The following is a 26,121-nucleotide window of genomic DNA, read 5'->3' on the forward strand; positions in this document are numbered from 1 at the left end:
GCTTGCTATTGTCCAATTACTTGAAAATGCATAAACATTCGGACACTTTTTTGAGCCACTGTACGTAGTGAGTATCATTAGAGTTTGACAGCTATACAGTAGTGGAGTTTTGGTTTTTATAAAGTCTACATTCGTTTTCATGTGTCAACCCGAGGCAAGGGTATGGGTAGGGGTATGGGTAGGCTAGGACCAGACCCCCACCCATACCCTGGGTGTACCCACACCCATGACCTGCACGGGTTTCGAAAACCCGTGCATATCCCTACTCACCATCTACCGGCTCATGCTCCTTTCCTGAATATCTGTTGACTGGATCCTCATGACTGTTCCCTTCCCTCGTCTCCACCCTCTCCTCAACCTTATCTCTGATAACACACCAACATGCGCACGTGCCCTGGCACTATGACTCATCGTGACTCATGCCACCAATGTGGCTTTACTTTTCTATCTTCCTTGACTCGTGCCTGCTGTGCATTGTATCTTTACCGTTGGCTTGTTCCGATGTTTCTTAGTCTCATTCAGCATTCGACCTCCCATCACTAATCAGGCTGTGTTGCCAGTGTACCTATACCCTAACCATTTCCCCTTTACCCTTACCTACAGTACAGTAACCCAGCTTTCAACCCTTTCCCTTTAGTATAAGTAGTTGGTCATCCTGTATTAGATTCTCTAACTTGAATCTACTCAATCTTCCCTCAAAACTACTTTCTTCAAGAGCTCCCTCAGCTCTTGTCTCTAGTACAACTTTCTTAGGTGCTCGTTGCACTTAAGTCTACCTTGATTGATGGTCATCGTTTAGACAAGACAGTCTTTACTTTGACTTCAGTGACTTCAAGGACATCCATCTTAGAAGTCACATGACACACGTGCCTGTGATATCTGCTGACTTGATATCGCCAGTCTCACTTGCTATATTGGATCCTTCTGGTTATGTCATGAACATTAGCAGATGATGCCCCTCTCAGGGCTCCGCATAACAGACCTATTTGAGTGCGTAACAGTGGGATTCCTCACTGTGATTGATGTTTCAGGTGTCCTCCATGCCCTGCTGTGGACTTTTGAGGAGAGCAAGGATCTTGAATCATGAATGATGAAAGAAAAAAGAGAGGAGGGAGGGGAAATAAAATGAGAATGACGAGAAAAGTTCTGAGTGCAAACAGTCATTGTAGCATGGAAACAAGAGGTGCCATGCCACGTTAGCCATTCACTCAAAGACACAACTCCATTCCTCCGCTTGTGCCTCATTACCTAATAGACTAACAATCTTTGAGGGTCAGGTGTTGTAGGAATTTGGTTTTCGTTGTACCAGTTGTTGTGACGATAAGCAAATAGGGTGTTATTGCGGGGGGGGGGTTTCATTGATGGGTAGGTGATTGTAAAAAGCTTCTTCTGGGTCAGAAGGTCCTGTCTGCTTGGCCCAGGACACCTCCTCACCTTCTAAGGCACTCTTTGTTTGGGGAAAAAGAAATGTTTTCATGTGAAGGTTTTGGTGGTTGTGGGTGTCGCTAACATTAGATGGTTTCACATGTATTGCAGGATTGAAAGTGTCGAGGTGTGGAACTGTGAATTCGCCAGTGCGTGCTGTGGTCAGGCAGGCAAAAACTGCTGCATCTAGAGGGTTGGAGAGGTTGAGCTGTTCACAGATAGTGGTTGTCATATCAATGGTGTACGGTTTGTGTTTGCTTTGCTTTGCAGAAGTGGGAGCAAGCAATGTGGAAGCTTTCAAGAGGGCCTCTATTCCATATCATTTATGGACCAGGTTAGGCCATGTAGAACTTGCCAGGTGTGCTGTAGCACTTGGGTTGGTGTTGGGCATGTATCTTGCCAATTTCACAGATAACTCATGTTGCATCCCTCGACACTCCTATCATCTTCCAAAAGTTCCGCACGCTCATCTGAGTCGTCCATCCCTTTCCGAGGCCTGTTTACACTTCTGATCCTCCATACCATGTCCCGTCCATGTCTGTTTGACTTCGCTGGTGTATTTTCACTCTGTTTATCTGTTATTGATTATGTCTTAGGGGCACATACACCGTCAGACTGTCGAAAGCCTGATTAATATGTATAGCTGCGCGCCTCATGCACTATTACATGCATATCTTGTAGCGGCTCGCCTCAAGTCTTATTACATTTCAGATAGCTTATCTCGCTACTGTTCTCGCCTACACAGTTTCTGGACTTTCACACTGTAGGATATAATCTGGCTCACTAGCTACTCGCACTTCACTTCACTTTCCTTGCTATGAGTTATAGTTTATAGAGTCACTTTTGGATAGTGGTACTTCACGCAATTGATCTTTGTTCATTCAGAATGATTGTTTGGCCTGACCACTGCCATTTTCGCACTTCGCTGTCTTAGAGTTCTTTCGATAGGCTTTGCATAGTCGTACTTCAGTACCCTCACAAATCTTACACTTCGACATACTTTGACATACCTGCCATATTCCACTCTCGGAACCTCGAACGCACCTTGGGTGACTTTTCCTTCTCTCACTCTAGATCTTAACAGACCTCCCTTGCACTTATATTTTAAGAGGTAGTTCTATAGGCAGTCTCTTTGGGATGACTTATACTCGCACTCTGAGTTCTGAGGTGATCACTTTCTAAGTGCGCACACAGGATCTACTCTTTACAGTGCACTCCAGAAACATAGTTGACTCTTGTTTTGGCAGAGTAGTGACTGGCCATTGAGGTGATGAAGAATGATATGAGGATGTTGCTAACCAGTGCACGCTGGTGTTTGGGGATCATTTTGCTATCGCAGTATATGTGGAAGGTTAGTAGTCCTGAGCCATATGTCTCCCGAGTTGCTTCAGCATAAGCGTGAACCAGGGTGTCTCAGATGCGTTGAAGGTCTGATGGGAGTAGGGGAACAATATTGCCTTCTTTGTCTCGAGCATCTTGGGAAGACGTGGGGAACCAGAGGTGTAATCTCTCCCTTGCTAGGCATTGGGGATGGTGTGGGGATGGGAGAGGTGTGAGGCTCATATTATATGCTTTGTTAGAAATAAACTGGTAAGGATGACTCAAGTGAGTGGGTCTTACAGGGCTTACTAGTTTTGCGACACTTTGAATTGCTCTTCCCCATGGCGTTCAAACTCATGGTTGATGAAGGCTCTTTGGTGGGTCTCAGATTTGGTGACACCTCAGCCCAGCGAGTGAAACGATTTGTGGGTCATTGGAGGCTGATTAGGTCTGGAATTAATAGTGGCTTCAGATATGTCCCTGATGAAAGGCTGCAGCTCAATTTGGATATTAATTGGGGGCAATAGGAACTTGGCGGGGGGTATACTCCCTGGAAAGAACCATCAGCTGGGTTGTCCCTGCTTGGGACGTATCGAGTAAGAACTGTATATTTGGCACTAGTGAGGACTCAATGAATACATTTGAAGACTTTGTTTGATGCACAGTTCCTACTTTGACCCGCTGTAGAAACAACAATACTGAGAGGAACAAATGAATGCTCCAAACTGTATCTATAATGTTGTGAGATCGTGCGTTGCCTAGTCTGCTATTCTTGAGAAGACAAGTGCGTTCGACCCTAAAGGGGAAGCGAGTACAGCAAGGATCTGGTAGTGTGCGCTGAAGCGAAGCGCGAGAAAGCGCAGGTGCGCGCAAGGCGCGGGAACACGCGCGCGTGCTGCGCGAAGCGCGGGAAAGTGCGCGTGTGTATGCGGAAGACAATAGAGAGTAAGAGTGAGTTTGCTTAGTGCCAAAGAGTAGATTTCTACTATATTCTGATAGGTGGTAGGTGGTAGGTGGTAAATAAAGTGAGAGGTAAAGTCTAGTAAAGTGGAAACTAAAGTGGGAAGTAAAAAGTCCCTCATAGTATGTACTGCTGGCGCTTATATGGCGCCTAAGCGCTGTCATGCGGAGCCGAAGCGCTACCGAGTAGGTATGTAAAGATATATGTAAGTAAGGGTCCATGGTAAAAATAGAGGTGGAACGATATGTAAATAAGAGAAATGGGAATATACGCACTAGAGAGCTTGGTGGACAGTGGATGGATGCTTCTGGATGGCTGGCGCTATAGGGCGCTCAAGCGCGGGAAAGCGCGCGCGTGTATACATCGTAAAGCGCGGGAATGGTGCGCGCATTGTGCGGGAAAGCTGTGCCTCATATAGGAATAGCTGCAGGTAGCATACAGAGTGATGCTGCAAGTCGTGCTGTGTACTCCCTAGAGAAAAGTGCCATATCACACCATGCGAGGCACGAGTCTCTACATCTCCCAGGGACTTTAAATTCTGAGTGTCCCCACTCAGCGCGTGTGTGGTGAGGATCTCGAGTGGTGGTATGCGAGTGCGATGCATGTGCAGTGCTTGGGTTGTTGGGCGATGAATGCGCGAGTGCAGGGATTTATCACATGGTATGCGTGAAGCGTGGGAAGTTGCACGTGGATGAGCGCGCGCTAGGCACGAAGGCGCGGGAATGTGCGCGCATTTAGGCGCAGGGGTGCGGGAATATAGCATAGCATGGCAAGTTGCGAGGGTGACTCTGATGTGAACAATGCACCATGGGCATGAGGCGATGGTGCGAGAGTGATATGGATGTGGCGCGCGAAGCATGGGAGAGTGCGCGCGCACAAGGCGCGAGAACGCGCTGAAGGTGAGGAATCTTGACTGTGGGTGAAAACACTTAAAGAAAGGGGGCTCTACAGCAAGACCTGGATACGAGAATACAACTCGACCCAAAGGACAGCTACTGAGAGAAGTTCCTCGCGAATAAGGTGGAGGGAAACTATGTCAACTAGACGGGCGCTGGTAGACGCGGGAAAGTAACGCGCGCGAAGGCGCGCATAGGCGATGCGAAGGCGCGCGAGATGCGCGCGTGAGCGAGAGATGCGGAGGGTACGCGCGTAAGCGGGCGCGCGCTTGAACGATGAAGGAGAGGAGTCCTTAAGAGAGTAGCAAGGGCACAGGTGTCACCAGTGGAGGAGTATAATCAGATTTCTAGTATTGGAGGGAGAACTCTACACTTTGCAGTATATCAAGATAAGGGGAAAGTAAGTACCAGAACCGAAGGAATCCTCTCTCTATTTAAGAAGGGAGATTACGCTATGCGGCGCGCTTCCGAGCACGCTCCCGAACCGAGTAACCATATCAACTTCTAAATATATTCTAAGTTTAAATAGACTCTCTGTATGTAAGCGCGGAGGTCGGACCGAAGGTTCGTTAATTCAATGAGAGAGATAAAAATAACGCACCAGTGAATCAGCAAGGACAAAGGACAGAGGGACGGACGGTAGGAGCGCGAAGGCCTATGGAGCGCGCACGCGAAGGGCGCGCGTGCGTGTGCGATGTGCGAGTGAGGCGCGTACGTAGGGCGCGCGCGCGAGAGCGCGAATGACTGGTCCTTAGGATCTGAGCTGATACAGATAGGGAATTAAATGGGTAAGAAGGCCGCATATCCGGCATCGAGAGGCGCGAGTCTCTACATCTCCTGGGAACTTACATTCTGAGTGTCCCCACTCAGAGCTATAGCGCGGGATTTTGGACTTGGAGAAATGGTGATAGACAGGGGTCATGTGATCGCGAGAGTAGGGCCGCTCCTTTGATGATCGCGAGCATCGCTGATCTAATCGATGGGGTTGTTGATAAGAGATGGATGTGTTCTCGCGATCTCTTGTCTTCCTTCTTATCATTACCATCATGCCTCCTTTCACTGCCGCTATGCTGAACTCCACTCCCTCTCCAGAACCTGAGCCTGTGGCGCCAATTCACCCTGAGGATGCGCCTATGGCTGACGCTAGCGCGGAGTCCGATACCGACCGCCTTGTCAGCGCTTGGGCGGCTTCCCTGGTCGCATTGGAGGCGTGCGTCATGGTGACGCCAGACCTCAAGCCGGAGCTCCTCGAGGATCAAGAGATGTGGATGCGCGAGTGGCTCTCTGTACTGGTGAGTGCGCTTACATGGCTTGCCTGTTGTGATCTAACATTCCTAGGCAACCATGAACGGCTGTTCCGAGCGCGCGGGTGCGTTGAGCGTGGAGCTGGATATGGACAATAAGAGCGCGGAGCTCCTGAAGCAGGGGCGCAAGGGTTACAAGGAGATTGAGGTGCTGGTGAAGGGATGGAAAGCAAAGGCGATCGAGACTGTTCCAGTGGCGCCTCCCAAGCGCGTTGTTCGCGCCACTGAAGCGCCGGGTACCGAGGCTCGCGCCACCGACGTGTCTGGTACTGATGCTTCCATGCAGGTGCGTTTCTCTATGTCGTGTGGGTGTGCTACTCTACTGAATGTTCGTCCGCATTAGCGCAAGGTTGGACGTATGTCTGTTCCTTCGGTGCCTCGCTGCACCAACTGCGCCAGCAAGAATCAGGTTTGCGGAGGCACGCCTGGCAGGCGCTGCCCTCCTTGTGACGTTTCTAAGCGCGCTTGCTCCTTTTGTAAGTTGCGTCTTGTCGGATTCTGTTGGCGCGCTACTGACGCCTTTGGGATTAGCTAAGCGCAACAATACAGACGGACCCAAGGCGCGTCCGCGCAAGCCTATGCCCAAGCGCCCCACGGTTACTGAGTCTGCCAAGGAGACTGCCTCCTCTATTGCCGTTGAAGAAGATGGTTCTGACGGGTCTGGTTTAGATGTGATGATTATTGATGAGCGCACTGTGGAGGATAAGGTTGTGCGCGCCTCGCGCATTATCCCTGTGCGCGCCGAGGGTCCGTTGGCATCTGGCTCTGCGCCTAAGGGAAAAGGCAAGTACAAGGGACCAGAGGAGGAGTTGAGAGAGGTGCAAGCTGAGACGGTGCGCTTGAGGGAGGAAAATGCGCTTATGCGCGCGTCCGCTTTGAAGACTCGCCAGTATGCGCGCGCCCAGCAGGCGGATCTCTTGGCGCTTTCCAACAAACTTTTCGCCATGTCCCAGGAGTGGTCTGACCTGGAGGAGCGTGCCAATGCTTCTCTGAACTAGATACAACCTGTTTTTCTCCTAAGCGCCAATGCGCCTTTGCAATAGATCCTGATTTTGTTGTCCCATGTCCATGTCCATGTCCTCGTCTGATTCACTGGGCTATGAAATTAAGATTATAAGTATGTAAGTAAGGCTCGAGCGCGAGACGAGATAAAGGTACTGCGATGGACTTTACTAGGTTTTCTGCGGGGTGCGCGCCCGTCTTGTCTTCTTCGCGCGCCTTCCTTCATCTATCCCTGCCTTGTTGCGCCGCGCGCGCCGAGGCGATGACGCGCGCGTTTGAATGAAAATTAGAAAAAAGGAAAAAAGGTGCGCGGCGCCGCACGCGCGTTAGAAAGTGAACGTCTATGGGGGTGATTATGCGCGCGCTATACAAATATGGTAGTTAGTAGTATGTACTTGCGGAATATGAGCGTTTCGGTGGTGCGTTGATGTATTCTAGAGTCTGTGGGGTTTATGTGCAGGCAATGCGTGTTATATGGACGAATGATAGAAAAAGATATCACCGGACGAAACCCGGGGTAAAACTGAGAGTATGTACTTCATGGAATATTTTTGTGTTTTTCGTATTATCTTGTGTTTTTGTTTTATGTTTTTGAGGAGTGTGTGGATGTGCGAATTGATTGGGTGATGTGCGGGTGAGAATTGGTTGCGCGCGCTAATCGTCTTGCGCGCGCTCAGGCTCGTCTTCTTCAGGTTCTACGGTTTCGTACGCTTCTAGTTCGTCGATGCTCTCGTCGTCCACTCCAGTCATTTGGGTTACCGATACGCGCTCCCCGCTACGTGGGTAGTAAGGAATGACGCGGAACGCGGCGAACCGGAGTTTTGAGATTGCGCCATCCAACTCGGCCAGCATATACGAGCCTCCCTTCGTGCGGCGCACTACGATCATAGGTCCCAAATAGCGCGGCTTCGTCTTCTTGCTCAATTCGTATTCGACCCTCGAGTTGCGTACCAACACTAAGGCGCCGGGTTCGAAATCGTGCGATTTGATAGTCGCGCGGAAGCGCTTCTCAAAATCGCGTATCGACTTGAAGCGCGCCGCGACTACTCTGTCTCTGATCGCGTTAATATCTTCTATGCGCTTCTGTAATTGACGCGCGCGCCATGCTATAAGGTCAGTAGTGGTGAACGCGCCTCGGCTTGGTAAGGGCGCGAGAAACGTCGCTTCAGCGAGATCAAAGGGAAATATTGGCTCTACACCGTGCATCATGAAATAAGGCGATAAGCCCGTCGCTTTGTGAATGGTAACGCGCTCTGCCCAGAACACTGAATGAACCACCTGATACCAGCGGGAATCGTCTCCGTCGCAGGTTTTAATGATGGCCTCCCGGACATCGCGGTGTCGTCTTTCGACTATACCGTTTGCCTGAGAATTATATGGCGAGATGCGGATCGGGTGGATCCCATATTTGCGCGCGAGTTCGTCTACTGCGAGCCTATATGCGGGCGCGTTGTCCGTCACTATTTCTGTGATCGGGCCCCACCTACAGAAGAGCTCTTCGAAAATAAAAGCGGTTAGCGCGTTAGTATTCTCTTTGCGCAGCATGCGCCATTCAGGATACGATGTTAGCGCGCATCGCGCTTGCACAAGGTATTCAAATCCACCTGCTCTGGGCATCTTCATAGTGTCGATGTGCGCTTTGCGGAATAGACCACCCGGTATGGGTACGATTGGAGGAATATGCAACCTCCGCGTTTGGCGCACTTGGCATTCGTGACACGTTTGCGCGTACCATTTGATATCTTCAATGATGTGTGGCCACCAAAAGCGCAGGCGTAGGCGCGCGCTGACCGTATAGATACCCTTGTGCCCTAGATCGTCGTGCGCCTCCTTCAGAACGCGGTAGCGCTTGTTTGGAGGCAACACGAGCTGATGTTTGCCATGCGTTGCTCTGCGCCATAGGTTGCTTTCCAGGACGAAGTAGCGCGCTGCGTTGTTGACGAACTTTTCGAATTCTTGATCTGAAACATCAGTGGGTCTTTCGCGCGAGGTAAGGAACTGTTCTATTGTGGTCATCAGCGCGTCTTGCGCGCGCGCTGTGTCCGAGCGCGGAATATCAGGCTCCGATTCTTCCGTCTGCGCGACATCGAAATATACGCGCAACGCTGGCACGCGCGCGCTCTGCGAAATGAAACATGTGCGATGCGCTTCATGGCGTATGTCTGCCGAGACGCCTGCTACGTGGCGCGCGCGATCGTTCAGCAGTGCAATAGCGAATGAGTATGCGCGATCAATCCAATCTTCATGATCGTCGTCCTCAATGGGATCTTCCTCAGCGGGTGGTCTCCTTGAGAGGCCATCCACGCCTTTGTGCTTTTGCGCGGGTACATGAACGAGTTTGAACGAAAATAAGAGGATACCCGCAATCCATCGATTGATGGTCGCGTTAGGTTGCAAGTCCGGGTTATTGATCATACCTTTGATATACTTCGCATCTACCTCCACCGTCAGATTCTTTACCCCGAATATGTATACGTGCACCGCGCGTAGCGCGCGGAAGAGTCCAAAGAGTTCTAGCTTCGCTTGAGAGTAGCGCCTCTCCACGTCATTTAGCGCGATGGAGCCAAATCGATTTGGATAGCGCTTCCCGTTTTCACCTACTTGCAGCAAGATGAATCCGACAGCGATATTTGAAGTATCGACTGCCAGAATGACTTCGCGTTCACTATCATAATCGATGCGCCTTAGCGCGGGCGATTCTAGGATTGCATCCTTGAGGATCTGCATGGCTTCGCGCTGTTCAGGTCCAAATATAAACGGCGCGTCCTTTCTAGTAAGATTGATTAGCGGGCGCGCGATGCGCGAGAAGTCGCGAATGAATATGCGCAAGACTCCGCAAGTCCCTAAGAATCCGCGCACTTGCGATTGATTCGTTGGTTCGGGCCAGTCGCGTATCTTCTGGACTTTAGATTCTTCTGGTACGCGCCCTTCAAACGTGCATTTGTGCCCGACGATAATAGCCGTGGGCGCAGCTAGAATGAATTTCGTCGCGGAGACGGTTGCACCTACGTTCTCTAAGCGCTGGAGAATGCGATTGACGACGATGCAATGTTCCCATATGAAGCGCCGGATTCCTGGGTTTTCGGGTATTGTCTCATATGAACCGTCCTCGCGCTGATAGCGCGTTCGTACTGATTTGATTGGGACATCATCCACGAACGGCGACGTGAACTCTGGAATCTTGTGTTGCAGGATGAACACGGTATCGCCTTGGTAAACCTGTACAGCGTTAGCATGCCCTTGAGGAAGGGTGGTCAGCCGGTGAGGGCCCAAAGGCGTTCCAAAGGTTGTCAGGTCACGCGAGTCTACATGAAGCGCGCGCTGGTCATAACCTGAATATAAATCCAATATTGCATACACTGCGTAACCGGCGAATGCTTCTGCGAGAAGTTCGACAAAGGGAGGAAGCGAGGCGTCACGAATTGTTACCGCGTTAAGCGGCTGCAGGTCGTGAACTAGGCGCAAGGATTTTCCGTCCTTCTTGACGACACAAAACCAGCGCGAGCGATACGCGGCCGTTGATGGCTCATATACTCCTGATGAGATCTTTTCCTTGATGATGCGCACTACTTCATCTAAGGTGGCTGGTGGAATCGGAATATTGCGCTGAGACCACGGGGTGTGCGGAATGGTCGGAATCTTGTACGGCGGAAAATAGGTCTCGTTGAGACGCCCGCGCTCTGAGGCGCCCCACGCAAAGGCGAGTTCGTGAACGCGAACCAGCCAGCGCACTAACTTGAGTTCCTCTGGCCACAGCCAATTTGCTGGGTCGAGGTCTAGCTTGTCTGCGCGCGCCTGGAGAGAAATCTGGGGGATGGGTGGGTAAGTCTGGTAACCCTGCTAATGGGTCTTCTGGCAACTGGCGCACTACCCTATACTCTGCTGGCATAGTGGTAGGCACGGTCCGCACCTTCTTCGCGACTGGTTTGTAGACCAGCGTGTGAAGGGCGGGATCATAATAATAACATGAATTGAAGGCGTCAATAGTCGCCTTCTCTATAGTGGTCTGTGTGGATGTTAGATGCGCGTAACGCGCTGAATACTGCGGAATACTACCAGCGGAAAGATGATGCGTAGAAACAAAAGACGATGCGTTGTTGCTCCTTAAGAGCATAGAATGAGAAACGCCTTCAGCGCGCGCGATGCGCGGTGCGTTAGGCGCAATACGAGAAGACGAGACATGATGCGATAATGAAAATGGTTGGGGAAACGAATGCGAATAGGCGTCTCCCCGCGAATGCTGCAGATCATCGATACTTAAAAACCCTGTTCCTCCTCCTTGAGCGCGTGCGAGTGCGCGTTGTTAACGCACTTCGCGTCTCTTGCGAGCGAACACTTGACCCAAGGTAGGGTTGGAATGCGCAATTCCTTGCGCGCATTAGGGTCTGTCAGTATAAGATCCTGCTCCCCGTCAGGGAGATCAAATGTGCGACACGAAGTAAGCTTAAAAAACGGGCGCCCTAGCAAAACCTCGAAGGTCGCGCGCTCGATGACCTGGACTTGAAAATACATGGGTCCTGCGCCAAAATCAAGCGAAACATTCTCCACGACTCCAAGCGTCGCGTCGCGTGATGTGTTCACTGATTCCATGTTGAGGCTGTGGTCCGATCTGAGCGGTACTCCGAGCGCCTTCCACACATCTCTTGGCATGACTACTACCTCTGCGCCTTGGTCTAGGACACACGTGAGAGTGCGCCCCTCTGATGTCTTCGCGCGGATACAGCGCAGGGGCGCGAAGTGATCCGCGACGATCCTGCCGTCCTCGCTTCGCATGCGCGCGTCTTCGTATTGCCTTAACCATTGATCGGTCGCGGGGTGTCCTGATAATTTGTGTACTGATACTGCGCCTACCGTGACACGCTTCTTGGTCGTAAGTTCGCGGAAATGTTGGCGAACATCAGGAGATACAGCTAATAATTCCCTTACGGGAATGTTGAGATTGGAATCGAGAAGACGCTCGACAACGCGTTTGTCGGCCTCTTTGTCCTCGAGCGCGAATGCATAACGATACGATGATGATTGTGATGGTGCTGGTGACGATGATGACGATGATGGTGATACCGATGCTGATACTGATGACGATGCGGTCGCAGATGGCGATGATGATGATGGAGAAGGCGCGGACGACGATGGCGCCGCTCCTTTGGGGGGCGCCTTTGCGCCTACTGGCGCGCTTGACGGCGCAACTTTCACTAGCTCCTTTCCTTTACCTTTGTCAGACGAGGCTTGTATTTCGGGGGAGATTATCTCCTCTTCTACCGTGGCTTGTCTAGATGCGGGCCTCGGGTGCGCGCGGGTTTCGCTGGGTACTTCGACACCGTCAAAGCGGACGTTTTTACCTTTGGTGTTGCGCTTCTGCTCGCGCTTCGCGGCTACGTAGGCTAGCGCCTCGGTCATGAGGTCCACCGTGTCATCGTCTCCATCAAGTTCTGTTCGCGCGACTGTGTGCACAAATGCGGATGACCCTACTTCAATTACCGCGTCGATCTCCTCAGACGCGCGATAGAACAGCCCTGCTGTGGTGCTTGCGCTAGCGGTCGTATCTGAGGTAGCGCGGCTCGTGTGGTGTCGGTCTAGTCGTTCCTTGAGTAGTCCTCGACCTGGAATCCACTCGCCATTTGGCAAAACAAGCTTGCGCGTCTCTTCGTTAACCTTACATTTGCCTGCGTCGATGTACCTTTGTCTCTCCGTGCAACGAGCATAATAATGTTCAAGACTGCCACAAAAGGAGCAGTCGTTGAATGCAGACGCCTCGCGCTTATATTCGTGCTTGGTTACCGTTCCTTGCGCGGGCGATTCCATTGACGTGTTAGCTGTGACCAGGTTAGTGAATGATGCCGCCTTAGGCGCGCTAGCCGTTGCGCTTGGTGCGGGTGCGTTCGCTGGTAGTACAAACTGTCCAGCTGCGAAAACGTTCATGAACGGATATGGATCTTGCGGGTAGTGGTCCGGGAACTTGATCATGAGGCGCGTGCGGATTTGTGCCTGAGTGTCCTTAGGAATACCTTCCATGAATGTGCGGTCGCGCTCGGCTTTCCCGATTCTGTCCTCCGCCAAAAGCGGTTGCATGATCTTCTTGAATGCGCGCAGGTAACTGCTCAGTTCCTGGTAAGAAGGCATCGGTTTGTTAGCATACTCGTGCGCGATGGCTTGTAGGTCCGCAAGCGCGTAGCGCCTTTTGCCATCCCATCCGGGATACATTACTTTGACCTCATCTAAAAAGGCATCGTAATCGCTTACTTGCGCCTCAGGCATTCCGCCCCATAATTCGCGATCATCGCGCTCAAGGTAGCGGATGATGCCTTTGATGCGGTGTAGAGACTCATGCCTCTCATGGCATGATATGGCAGTATCCACTAGGGAGTACACAGCACGACTTGCAGCAATCACTCTGTATGCTACCTGCAGCTATTCCTATATGAGGCGCAGCTTTCCCACACAACGCGCGCCATGCGCGCACCATTCCCGCGCTTTGCGATGTATACACGCGCGCGCTTTCCCGCGCTTGAGCGCCCTATAGCGCCAGCCATCCAGAAGCATCCATCCACTGTCCACCAAGCTCTCTAGTGCGTATATTCCCATTTCTCTTATTTACATATCGTTCCACCTCTATTTTTACCATGGACCCTTACTTACATATATCTTTACATACCTTACTCGGTAGCGAGTCGGCTCCGCATGACAGCGCTTAGGCGCCATATAAGCGCCAGCATCACGGACCACGAGGATACTTACTTTACCTCCCACTTACCACCCACATACTACCTAGGAGAACATAGTAGAAATCTATTCTTTGACACCTCGCGCTCGTATCTCTTGTCTAGTATCTAATCACCCCTTAAGCAAACTCACTCTTACTCTCTCTCATTACCGCTCACGCGCGCGCGCTTCCCGCGCCTCGCGCGTACCTTCGCTTTCCCGTGCCTTGTGCGCACCTGCGCACTTTCTCGCGCTTCGCATCAGCCGACCAGTAGCGCCTTCGGCGCGCACTACTAGATCCTTGCTGCACTCGCTTCCCCTTTAGGGTCGAACGCACTTGTCGTCTCAAGCATAGCAGACTAGGCAACGCGCGACCTCACAACATTTACAGATACAGTCTGGAGCATCATTTGTTCCTCACAGTATTGTTGTTTCTACAGCGGTCGAGTCCATTTAGACCTACTTCATCAGCGAGCTGCTCGTATAGGTCTATAAAGTCAGCGAGGTCGTCCGCGGTGCCATCAAATTTAGGCGCGTCTGTTGTCCCACGGACGGGCATTCTGGTTCTTGTGGTGGACATAATAGGCGTTTGGGATGTTGTAGGCGCGGAGGTCTTCTGACTGATTGGCACTTGGCGCGCGTATGCGAAGGGAAGGTTTGCTATAACGATACCGCCTGGAATTGAAGGCGGCGCGCGCGGGGTTTCGAACACTTCTTGCTTGATTTTCGGAATTCCCACTGTAGGAGGCGCGTTCTCGCGCACGGGGAATGCTAATGCGTTAAGCGGGGTTTTGCTAGAATTGGTCAGTTCGGTCAGCGCGCTTAGCGCTGATAGGTCAGAAGAAATAAAAGGAGGTTGGTTGGGCGTATGGAGGAACGCTCCGGGAACTTGGCTTCTTGGGTTATCTATTGCTTCAAAGTCGTCGGACGACTCTTCTTTGACAGATTCTTCCGGTGATGGCGTGACTGGCGATATCGGCTGTCTAGGCGCGCGCGCTAAGAGCGCTAGATCTGGTCGTGGCGGTTCTGAGATGTTGCGCGAGCGACCGCGCGCAGGTTGAAAGAATAAGGGTCCTGGTAGAATTGATTCAATTGCTCTGTCGAATGCGGCGATGGCTTCTTCTCTAGCTCTGCGACGACTGTTGGGTCTGAGTACCCGACCGGTTGTCTCAGAAGTGTCCCTCGCGGTGGGCTCCAGTTGAAGGTGAGAAATCTTGACTGTGGGTGAAAACACTTAAAGAAAGGGGGCTCTACAGCAAGACCTGGATACGAGAATACAACTCGACCCAAAGGACAGCTACTGAGAGAAGTTCCTCGCGAATAAGGTGGAGGGAAACTATGTCAACTAGACGGGCGCTGGTAGACGCGGGAAAGTAACGCGCGCGAAGGCGCGCATAGGCGATGCGAAGGCGCGCGAGATGCGCGCGTGAGCGAGAGATGCGGAGGGTACGCGCGTAAGCGGGCGCGCGCTTGAACGATGAAGGAGAGGAGTCCTTAAGAGAGTAGCAAGGGCACAGGTGTCACCAGTGGAGGAGTATAATCAGATTTCTAGTATTGGAGGGAGAACTCTACACTTTGCAGTATATCAAGATAAGGGGAAAGTAAGTACCAGAACCGAAGGAATCCTCTCTCTATTTAAGAAGGGAGATTACGCTATGCGGCGCGCTTCCGAGCACGCTCCCGAACCGAGTAACCATATCAACTTCTAAATATATTCTAAGTTTAAATAGACTCTCTGTATGTAAGCGCGGAGGTCGGACCGAAGGTTCGTTAATTCAATGAGAGAGATAAAAATAACGCACCAGTGAATCAGCAAGGACAAAGGACAGAGGGACGGACGGTAGGAGCGCGAAGGCCTATGGAGCGCGCACGCGAAGGGCGCGCGTGCGTGTGCGATGTGCGAGTGAGGCGCGTACGTAGGGCGCGCGCGCGAGAGCGCGAATGACTGGTCCTTAGGATCTGAGCTGATACAGATAGGGAATTAAATGGGTAAGAAGGCCGCATATCCGGCATCGAGAGGCGCGAGTCTCTACAGCGCGTGAGTGTCGCATGTGTTGTATTCTGTGGGGACACCATGAGCTGTTGCGCAATGATCTTTGAGTCCAATATGCGTGCGTGGGCATGATGTGAAGTGGTGCAGTCCAAGAGCGATCCAATCCATGTCCAAACCAAGTCCTGCTAGGCGCGCTAAATATTAGGTGTTAAGGGTTTGAACAGTGTGAGTAAAACTATATGTGAAAATGCGAAGGAAAAACAGTAAACCTTGCGGATGTCCTATCCGACTTGTCTTCTTCGTGCGGCTGTCGACATCTACACCCTCCTATGAGCAAGGCGCGGGAAGCGCGTGCACACGCGCATGAGGCGCATGGGCGCGGGAAGATTGCGCGCATATGGGCGCGTTCTAAGGTAAAAAGAGCATGGTGCCACGTCATGCGTAAGAAGGGAAATAATATCCTATTGAGCTAGGTGGGCACAATCTAAGGTTGTTTTGTTGTTTTTCTTCTATGTTCTTCTAGGCGATTCCTATATGCATATATATCAGTGTTATTAGTCCTTTGGACAGCGTTATAATGAGAGAAAATAAAAATGAAAGAGCGCTGGACGAAACCCAGGGTAAAACGAACAATATCCTATGAAACAGTGTTGGTATATGTTTTTCTTTAGTGTGCCGCTGAAGCGCTCGATCCTCCTCCTTGAGCGCGTGCGAGTGCGCGTGACTAGCGCACTACGCGTCTCTTGCGAGCTGACGCTTTACCCAAGGTAGGGTTGGAATGCGCTTGGGGGGGCTTGTAACCGGCAGGATGAATTCCTGCACAACGCGCTGCAGGTTAAAGGCGCGCCAGTGGGAGGCGCTGCGAGGGGTGTAGAGGTGCTCTACAAGCTGATAGGATGCGCGCGATGTGCGCGCCTTGGGGCGATTTCGCGCAAATTTGATTATATTGGCCGAACACGCGAGGAACGGCCATTTCTCTGCAAATGTGTTAGTGAGAGACATATATAGCGTGGAATTAGGCGCAAATGTTGCGCAAATGGGCTGTAAGGGTGGTTTATCAAGGCGCAATAGGCGCACAGGTGAAAAGGAATAGTGCACGTCAGGGTGTGCAGTAACAAAATTGACATGGTAAGCAAAAATGTGAAGAATGCGAATAAACGTGGAAAGTGCGAAGTTAAAGATGATGATAGGGGAGTTAGGCGCATATGTATGCATCAGGCGCGCGCCTAAGTCGCGCCTGGATGACTGATTGGAATATATTTCGCGTGGAATGACAGAAACATGATTTAAAAGGGGAGGAACAATAGAAATGCGATAGTGCGAAAACTCTGCTAAAATAATGAATGCGCGAGGCGCGGGAATTATCGCGCGATGCGCGCGATCATGGCGCGTGAACAAGGGGTGGTGCGAAGATGAAGTTAATGTGTTTGGAATTGTCATATGGCTCCTTAAGAGCTTTAAACATGAAAAAGACAAGAAACGCGAAATGAGACGAGGGTAAATATACAATGCCTCTAGGCGCGCGCATTGCGCGTCCTCAGGCGCAATATGGTGCGCCTGAGTTACCCCAGGGTCGCCTGAGACATGCTCTGCTTGGTGGTTGGGCAGCGCGATGCACGGATGCTTCAATGGCAAGCGATAGTCACTAGAAGCAAAAAGCGCGACATGCGCGTGATCATTAGTGACAGATTGAATTACCAGAGACAAACTCTGGTCGACGCGAGGTGTAACTTGAGCCTCTGATGCGGTAGAAGGCTCCTCTATAGGCGCGCTAAGGCGCAATAGATGTTTAGGGTCATCCCTGACCTCTGATGATGCGAGCGGTGATAGCGGTGATGGTGATGGCGTGATTGGCGAGATTTCTTCCTTAAGCGATGCAATAGCGATAGGCGAGCGTGTTTCTGGTGGCGTGTTACTAACTTCCGCAATGGGCGCGTTATTGTGCAATAGATGTTTAGAGTCATCCCTGACTCCTGGTGATGCGTTGGTGATGGGTGAGCGTGTTTCAAGCGGCACGTTAGTGTGCAATAGAAGTTTAGAGTCATCCCTGACTAGCGATGCGATTGATGATGATGATGGCGAAGAGGCTGGTGCTGATGATGAAGATGATGATGGGTGCAAAGAGGCGCCTGCGGTGCGCTTCTGGTTGCGCTTTGTGAGCGCGCGCTTGAGTTCGTGATCTAAAGCGGTGGAGTCTGGTATGGCTTTGCATGCTGGTGCAGTTGATGGTTCAGGGGCGCATGAATCGCGCGAAGGCGCGGGAAAGGCGCGTGCGCGAGGCGCGGGAATAGGAACTGGTGGCTTTTTGTCAAGTACAACATCTGAGGATGCGCGATAGAAGAGTCCGGTTGTCACACTAGCGCTAGTGGTCGTATCCTGCATTGCGTGGCTCGCGTGGTATTGATCTTTGTACTTAGTCACCATGGCTTGTACTGGCGCAGTTGCTGTGACTAAGTTCGCAATTGGTGCTACTATGGGCGCACTAACAGGCGCGCTTGGCGCGGGAAAAGCGCGCGCAGTTAATAGGAACTGCGCAGCTGCGAAGACGTCCATAAATGGGTATGGGTCGTATGGATGGTGGTCAGGGAACTTGATCATAAGGCGCAAGCGAATTTGCGCCTGAGCGTCGCTAGGGATTCCTTCCATGAATAAGCGGTCGCGTTCAGCCTTCCCAATGCGGTCTTCATCCATAAGTGGCTGCATGATCTTCCTGAATGCGCGCAGGTAATTGCTTAGTTCTGTGCAAGAGGGCATCGGTTTGTTAGCGTATTCGCGCGCGATGGCGCATAAGTCCGTGAGCGCGTAGCGTCGTTTACCATCCCATCCGGGATACATTACCTTGACCTCGTCTAAGAAGGCGTCGTAATCGCTTACTTGCGCCTCGGGCATTCCTCCCCATAGTTCTCGGTCATCGCGCTCAAGGTAGCGAATAATACCTTTGATGCGGTCGAGTCCTTGGAGTCCTGCTTCATCAGCGAGCTGCTCATAGGTGTCAATAAACTCGGCGAGGTTGTCTGTAGTGCCGTTGAACTTGGGCGCGTTTGATGTGCCGCGGATGGGCATTCTAAAGGGCATTGAAGCGCGGGAAAGGCGCGCGCGCGAGGCGCGAGAATGCGCAACTAGAAATGGTTAGCTTGTGACAATGTAAAGAGATTGACCTATATATATGCGCTAAATGGCGCTAAGTGCGAAAGTGCATAGAAGTAGATCTTGCTGACTGTTCCCCTCGCGGTGGGCTCCAGTTGTAGAAACAACAATACTGTGAGGAGCAAACAAACACTCCAAACTGTATTTATAATGTTGTGAGGTCGCGCGTTGCCTAGTCTGCTATTCTTGAGAAGACAAGTGTGTTCGACCCTAAAGGGGAAGCGAGTGCAGCAAGGTTCTAGAAGTAGGCGCTGAAGGCGCTACTGGTCGGCCAATGCGAAGCGCGAGAAAGCGCGCAGGTACACGCGAGGCACGGGAAAGCAAAGGTACACGCGAGGCGTGGGAAGCGCGCGCGCGTGAGCGGAGACAAGTGAGAGTAAGTGTGAGTTTGCTTAAGTGGTGATTAGATGAATAACAAGAGATACGAGCGCGAGGTGTCAAAGAATAGATTGCAACTATATTCTCTAGGTGGTAAGTGGGTAAGTGGGAGCTAAAGTAAGTATCCTCGTGGTCCGTGATGCTGGCGCTTATATGGCGCCTAAGCGCTGTCATGCGGAGCCGACTCGCTACCGAGTAAGGTATGTAAAGATATATGTATGTAAGTAAGGGTCCATGATAAAAATAGAGGTGGAACGATATGTAAATAAGAGAAATGGGAATATACGCACTAGAGAGCTTGGTGGACAGTGGATGGATGCTTCTGGATGGCTGGCGCTATAGGGCGCTCAAGCGCGGGAAAGCGCGGGCGCGTATACATCGCAAAGCGCGGGAATGGTGCGCGCATGGCTCGCATTGTGCGGGAAAGCTGCGCCTCATATAGGAATAGCTGCAGGTAGCATACAGAGTGATGCTGCAAGTCGTGCTGTGTACTCACTAGTGGAAAGTGCCATATCACACCATGCGAGGCATGAGTCTCTACACCGCCCACCAGCCCTCAACGATGCCTCTATTATCCCCATAAACCTTGAATGGACTCTGGCGGCCTGAGAACTGACAATTGTGTGGACGAGAAACTCGAAGCCAACACCCTCAGCCCATCCAATGTCTCTACCGTCCTTCTTCCACCCTGGGATGAGGTCCCATGCTCTCCAGAAACCATTGATGATGATGCCAATTCTATGGCCAGAGCTAGCATCCGAATAGGCATGGAAGTTGAGGATGATGCATGGTTTGGGTATTGGTCGGGATATGTATACATTGTTGACAGAGTTCTTCCACCAGTTGATGTTGTTGGGCATGTTTTGTGGGGAAGTCCGTTGGAGAAAAGGCCGGTTACTGAACATGGCCAACATAGCCTCAAGATGGGTGAGGTAAGCTTGGCCCACAGGAATAATGTGGGCTGCATGCAGGAGCTTTCCATAGATCTTTTGGACCTCATGTAACATATGTGTATGTTGTTATTCCCAGTCTGCGATAGTGTGGAGGTATTTGATCCTTTTCTCAGCTGACAGGTCCACTGTCTAACTGTCCAAGTTCCAGATGAAACCTATGAATGGAGGCATTGGGCCAAATGGTATGTCTTTGGCCGGTTCCCATGGGGTGTCCATCTCTGAGGAGAATGTGTCAATGTTGGCAGTGCAGTAAGAGAACAGTGCATCTTCCTTGGATCACAGGGATCATTGGGATAAGTCTTGGATTGGGAACCATGTGTCTTCATCAAATTCTTTGGCTGAACCGTTAGGCATGGTGGTACCCTTGTACACCTGTTCATGGCAGGGTGATACTTAACCGTGTCTAACTATACACAGTACATTTTGTAAGTTTGTCTCGGAGCCACCAACATGAAGCTTCACGAAGCTTAACAGGCACGATGCCTCACTGGTTCTAAAGATCGGGATCTCTCTTGTGATCTCGATGCTACTGGAAATGTTTTTCTTGGGCTTCCAAGAATAGCACTACCATCGGAAAAATCACCAAATTAGGATATTCCAATAATCTCACTATTCCCACATACCTCCCTGGCTCTACTGCTGCACCAGAGCTTTCCCCTTGCTCACTCATGTATATAAGTAGTAGAATGGCATGTACATACATAAAATGATACAATAGACCGCTTTTTTCATTGTCTGAGAGCTTGTACAGCAGTCTACAGTGCTGACTACAATATGTGCACCCCAGGACTAAAACATATTCGCTTTTTTGCCCCTTTAGCAGGGAAGAAATTCTGGCTGTATATATCATATATTAGAGTGTTAATGAATATATTACACCGCTTGTTTGAGCCTCTGTAGTGTCCTACATCAGTAGATATGTTAAATTCATGAATACCTCTCCAAAAACATAAACCAGTTCGCATTTTTTAGTGTTTAGGTATATAGACTGGTGAATATTATTTCTAACATCTCTTTACTAGTATATACATCATATCAAGAGTATAGGTCAGTAGGATCAGTCCCTAGGGTGATATGTATTGTCATCTTCCTGGTGGTTCACTCCCTGAGAAATTTTTTCCTGCAGCTCCGGCCCTCTAAGATGGTAGGTAGTCTTTTACTATGAACATATGGAATATATTTATCACTTAGGTATACCAGAACAATACCAGGATCCTTGTCTACAATCCAAAGTCACTTCCTGCCTCCAATGTATCATATTTTCGCATTTTTGAGGTTTTTCACTACATTCTCACTACATAGACTATACCAGCTGTTCATATATCACTTATAGTACATATATGAAGCCCTACCAAGGCCAGGATCAGGTAGAAATATGTCAGAGTAATGATATCAAGCACATATCTCCTATTCTCACTGATAAGAATTCTCAGACATGAATATAGTAAAATATTATAATCAGACTGTCTTGGAGTACACTATATATACCAAGTAATACAGTCCTCGACTACCAGAAGGATCCATGAATAATTGACAGCAGGGGAATCCAATAGATAAGAAATAGGTTGTGGGAAAGTCAAAAAGTCCAAACATCGAAAAAGTACTATGCACCAACAGTCTATGCAAAGGTGGTCTGACCATAATAATGCAACAAATTGAGACCACAACACTTCCACATCACCTTTACCTTCACAACATATATTAGTATAGTATATAAGGTAGACGACATCCAAATCCAGCCACATTTTGTATCACCTCTGTGTACAGGTTATTTCACAAACATACTGCACATTAGAGCCTATTAGCATGCAAGAATGCATTCCAGATACCTTTGGCTACAATATGATGGAAAAAAAATCAAAGAATATTTATTTCCTGTGATGTTATTTTGACTTTTATGAAAAGTGTCCAAAACACCTTGAATAGTCTTCAGACACAGACTGATGAGAGAACATAAATTTGACGTCGAGAATTTGGCCATGTCACGTGATATATAATCTTACATAATCCACTAAAAATGCGAAGCAAAGTCTACCAGGAGATTGGCTCACAAATCTCAATAAGCCAGCTATGGGTCGCAGAAAGACCTGCATTAAAAATAGGCTCAAGAACCTGCATAAAAATCCCCCTAAAGTCAAGTCCCAAGCACCAGAACTCGTCAAGTCAAGCACATCAGAGCCTGGAATAGACTGTGACTCCGAGTCAGAAGCATACACTTCTGATCTTGAGTTGGAGGACAGTGAAGATAAGGTCATGCAGGAAATTCAAATAGATTCAGACCTTCTTGCCTTTGCTGCCAAACTCCAGGCAGCACATGACAGTATGGTTAGAAAGGAGAGGGAAAGACGAGAAGCCACAAAGAGAAAACCAGTCTACATGGGAAATTCAGACCGGACAAAATGGAGGCAGAGACTCGAGGGAAAGAAAATGGAGGCTGCTGGATTCCCATCCATAGTGTCATTCTTCCAAAAAAATGCAGAACCTGAGAGCAGCAAACAGGAAGACAGAATACAGGTGCGAAATAACGGATGTGAAATTGGAATATGCTGAATGATTTTCCGTCAGATTACCAATGGCAACCAGGTGCAAGGAACGAGATATGTCACAGCAGATCCAGAGATTGTTGAGATCCAACAGCCATCTCAGTCCGAACGAGTCACAGATCCACAAGCTGATGTTGCAGCTGATTCAGATGCAGAATCCGAGTTCCCAACCACATTTGACCTTCCGGATCATCAAGATCTCCCAGCTTTGCGAAGAGCCAAGGCTGAATTGATAGTGAGGCACAAGAAAGATAATCTCAAAATGTTTATCTGTGCTCGTGTCACCAGTATGATTGCTCTTATCAGTCTGTATATTGATCTAGAGCTTGGATTTGGGTGGATGAAATGCTCTAAGCTTGCAGCAGAAGCAACTGGAAGAAGGGTCAATCATGCCTGAAATTTATGCAGATGGGTTGTGGACTACATGCGATTCAGGACACTGCCCCTCCATAGATATAGCCGAATGGGAACCTCTATCCTTCAAGACGAGGACCTTGCACAACATATACATCTCCACCTCCAAGGCATTGCAAAGGACGGCTACATGAAAGCACAAGACATTGTGGATATTATGGCAACTGCAGAGATGAAACAGTACCTAGGCTCGAAGACTGGTATCACTGTTCAGACAGGTCAGCGTTGGCTGCATAAGATGGATTGGAGATACAGGAAGGCAACAAAAGGAATGTACATTGATGGCCACGAGCGGGCTGATGTTGTCGAATATCGGAAAGGATTTTTGAGCCGCATGAACGAGTATTCAAAACGGATGACAACTTACGATCACAATGGAAATGTCCTATCCCTGCCCACTGGAATTGATCTTGCTGCTGGAATCTACCCACTCGTCAAAGTGACCCAGGATGAATCTACATTCACAATGCATGATAGACGACAGACGAAATGGGACCACAAAGACACAAAGCAACCAGAGGCGAAGGGTGAAGGGCCCTCATTGATGGTTTCAGGCATGTTGACCGAAGAATGGGGAGAGTTGAGGCATGGCAACAGGTGCGTTGAAGATTTACCATCATTCCCAATTGTAACTTGGCCTCCGCAGTGAATCCCGAGTGCTGTTTAAGCCGGGTAAAAATCGAGACAGATACTTCACCAACGATGACCTTGTGAAACAAGTTGATAATGCAATTGATATCTTCGAGGAGAAGACTCACAGTTTCAAACGAGCCCTGTTCTTGTTTGACAATGCAATGTCGCATCAGAAACGGGCACCTGATGCCCCGAGTGCAAGAAAGATGGTGAAAAACCCAAAGCTTGGGTGGACGTGTCACCCAAATGGACCAAAAATGCGGAATACAACCTTGCAAGATGGAACACAACAAAACCTTTACTTTCCAGATGATCACCCCACAATGCCTGGGTGGTTCAAAGGCATGCAAGTCATTCTGGATGAGCGTGGACTCTGGCGAGCAGGGCTTCGTGCAGAATGCAAAGACTTCAAATGCGCCGATGGTGCCATTGATTGTTGCTGTCGTTGCACATTGTTCAATCAACCTGACTTTCAGAATGTCAAATCACATCTCGAAGAACTCATCACTGCCTGTGGACATCTGTGTGACTTCTATCCCAAGTTCCACTGCGAGCTCAATTTTATTGAGCAATATTGGGGTGCTGTCAAGCTTCTGTATCGCTCGGGTCCTCGGGTCCTCGGGTCCACAAGATGGAAGATATGGAAAAGCATGTCAGTGCATGTCTTGATGATATTCCGTTATTGCAGATCCGAAGGTAAGCTTGAAACAATCTTCAGCCAAACAACCACATCTAACGGCGCTGTCTCCAGGTATGCAAATCATTCCGCAAGGTTCATGGATGCATATACCAAGGGTCTTACAGGGCCACAAGCAGTTTGGGCGATGAGGAAATATCACGGACATCGAGTCGTTCCAAATTCTATTTTGGAGGCTTTAGACACAGCGGGAAAGATATGATTGACTACAGCATATATGATTTTGACAAGGCAACGGCAAAAGAAAAGATCGCAACTGGCAGATTTGGCCGTGGGAAACATGACATAAGCAATGCGGCGCAGTGGTTGAATCAAAATGTCGTCTACCTTATAAGTAGTTTACAATGTATTCTATACATTTTTAATGAAATCTTTGCCCTAGACAGGGTTGAAATATAACATTTGCATGATTGTGGGGTTTGCCCCTATATCATTGATATCATTACTCTGACATATTTCTACCTGATCCTGGCCTTGGGAGGGCTTCATATATGTACTATAAGTGATATATGAACAGCTGGTATAGTCTATGTAGTGAGAATGTAGTGAAAAACCTCAAAAATGCGAAAATATGATACATTGGAGGCAGGAAGTGACTTTGGATTGTAGACAAGGATCCTGGTATTGTTCTGGTATACCTAAGTGATAAATATATTCCATATGTTCATAGTAAAAGACTACCTACCATCTTAGAGGGCCGGAGCTGCAGGAAAAAATTTCTCAGGGAGTGAACCACCAGGAAGATGACAATACATATCACCCTAGGGACTGATCCTACTGACCTATACTCTTGATATGATGTATATACTAGTAAAGAGATGTTAGAAATAATATTCACCAGTCTATATACCTAAACACTAAAAAATGCGAACTGGTTTATGTTTTTGGAGAGGTATTCATGAATTTAACATATCTACTGATGTAGGACACTACAGAGGCTCAAACAAGCGGTGTAATATATTCATTAACACTCTAATATATGATATATACAGCCAGAATTTCTTCCCTGCTAAAGGGGCAAAAAAGCGAATATGTTTTAGTCCTGGGGTGCACATATTGTAGTCAGCACTGTAGACTGCTGTACAAGCTCTCAGACAATGAAAAAAGCGGTCTATTGTATCATTTTATGTATGTACATGCCATTCTACTACTTATATACATGAGTGAGCAAGGGGAAAGCTCTGGTGCAGCAGTAGAGCCAGGGAGGTATGTGGGAATAGTGAGATTATTGGAATATCCTAATTTGGTGATTTTTCCGGTGGTAGTGCTATTCTTGGAAGCCTGAGAATCACCAAAGGATTCAGAAGCTGTTAAGGGGATTGATAGAAGCCTGAGAATCACCAAAGGAATCAGAAGCCATTGAGCTTAATTGTAGGGGATTGATAGTTTACAAACAAACTTACAAAACCATACTGTTTCTAGTCAGTGAGTATTATGCTTAATTTTAACAGTATAGCCTGCCTTGTACCATTTGCGTCCTCCACTAATGACGAAATTTCTATTCTCGGAAATCTCTTCAGCCCATTGGGCACATCTGGCATTGTATTTGGCCAAAAATACAAGTTTGATCCAGAAGAAGAGGTGGTGGTCGACCCACTTGAAGGCAGGGCCAATACCTTTTGCCCTGAGTATATCTAGCCCTGCATCACTGATGTTACCATATATGCCCGCTGAGGGTCCAAAACAGAAACAGAAAGCAGTGTCGATGTCAAAGGTATCATTGCTGGGGAGCTTAATGGCCAAGGCTGCCCATTGT

At 49.3% G+C, this 26,121-nt stretch overlaps 2 protein-coding genes across 2 annotated transcripts; both read left to right on the forward strand.

Moving 5' to 3' along the window:
- Positions 1-21,862: 21,862 nt before the first annotated feature.
- On the forward strand, positions 21,863-23,018 carry HD556DRAFT_1453977 (uncharacterized protein; the record flags this gene model as incomplete). Its single annotated transcript, XM_041308093.1, has 2 exons — positions 21,863-22,592; positions 22,644-23,018. Exons 1-2 carry the CDS (start codon positions 22,149-22,151, stop codon positions 23,016-23,018), a joined length of 819 nt encoding a protein of 272 aa, XP_041167972.1. The 5' UTR covers positions 21,863-22,148.
- A 2,317-nt stretch (positions 23,019-25,335) lies between these two features.
- On the forward strand, positions 25,336-25,825 carry HD556DRAFT_1319362 (uncharacterized protein). Its single transcript, XM_041301280.1, has 2 exons — positions 25,336-25,646; positions 25,769-25,825. The coding sequence occupies exons 1-2, from the start codon at positions 25,345-25,347 to the stop codon at positions 25,785-25,787; spliced, it is 321 nt and encodes a 106-aa protein (XP_041167973.1). The 5' UTR covers positions 25,336-25,344; the 3' UTR covers positions 25,788-25,825.
- Positions 25,826-26,121: the final 296 nt, after the last annotated feature.

The sequence above is a fragment of the Suillus plorans genome, assembly GCF_016647745.1.
Source record: "Suillus plorans strain S12 chromosome Unknown HD556scaffold_1, whole genome shotgun sequence".
NCBI classification, from domain to species: domain Eukaryota; kingdom Fungi; phylum Basidiomycota; class Agaricomycetes; order Boletales; family Suillaceae; genus Suillus; species Suillus plorans.

Coding starts and splice junctions, on each gene's coding strand:
- HD556DRAFT_1319362 (XM_041301280.1), top strand. CDS start 25,345: ATGATATATACAGCCAGAATTTCTTCCCTGCTAAAGGGGCAAAAAAGC.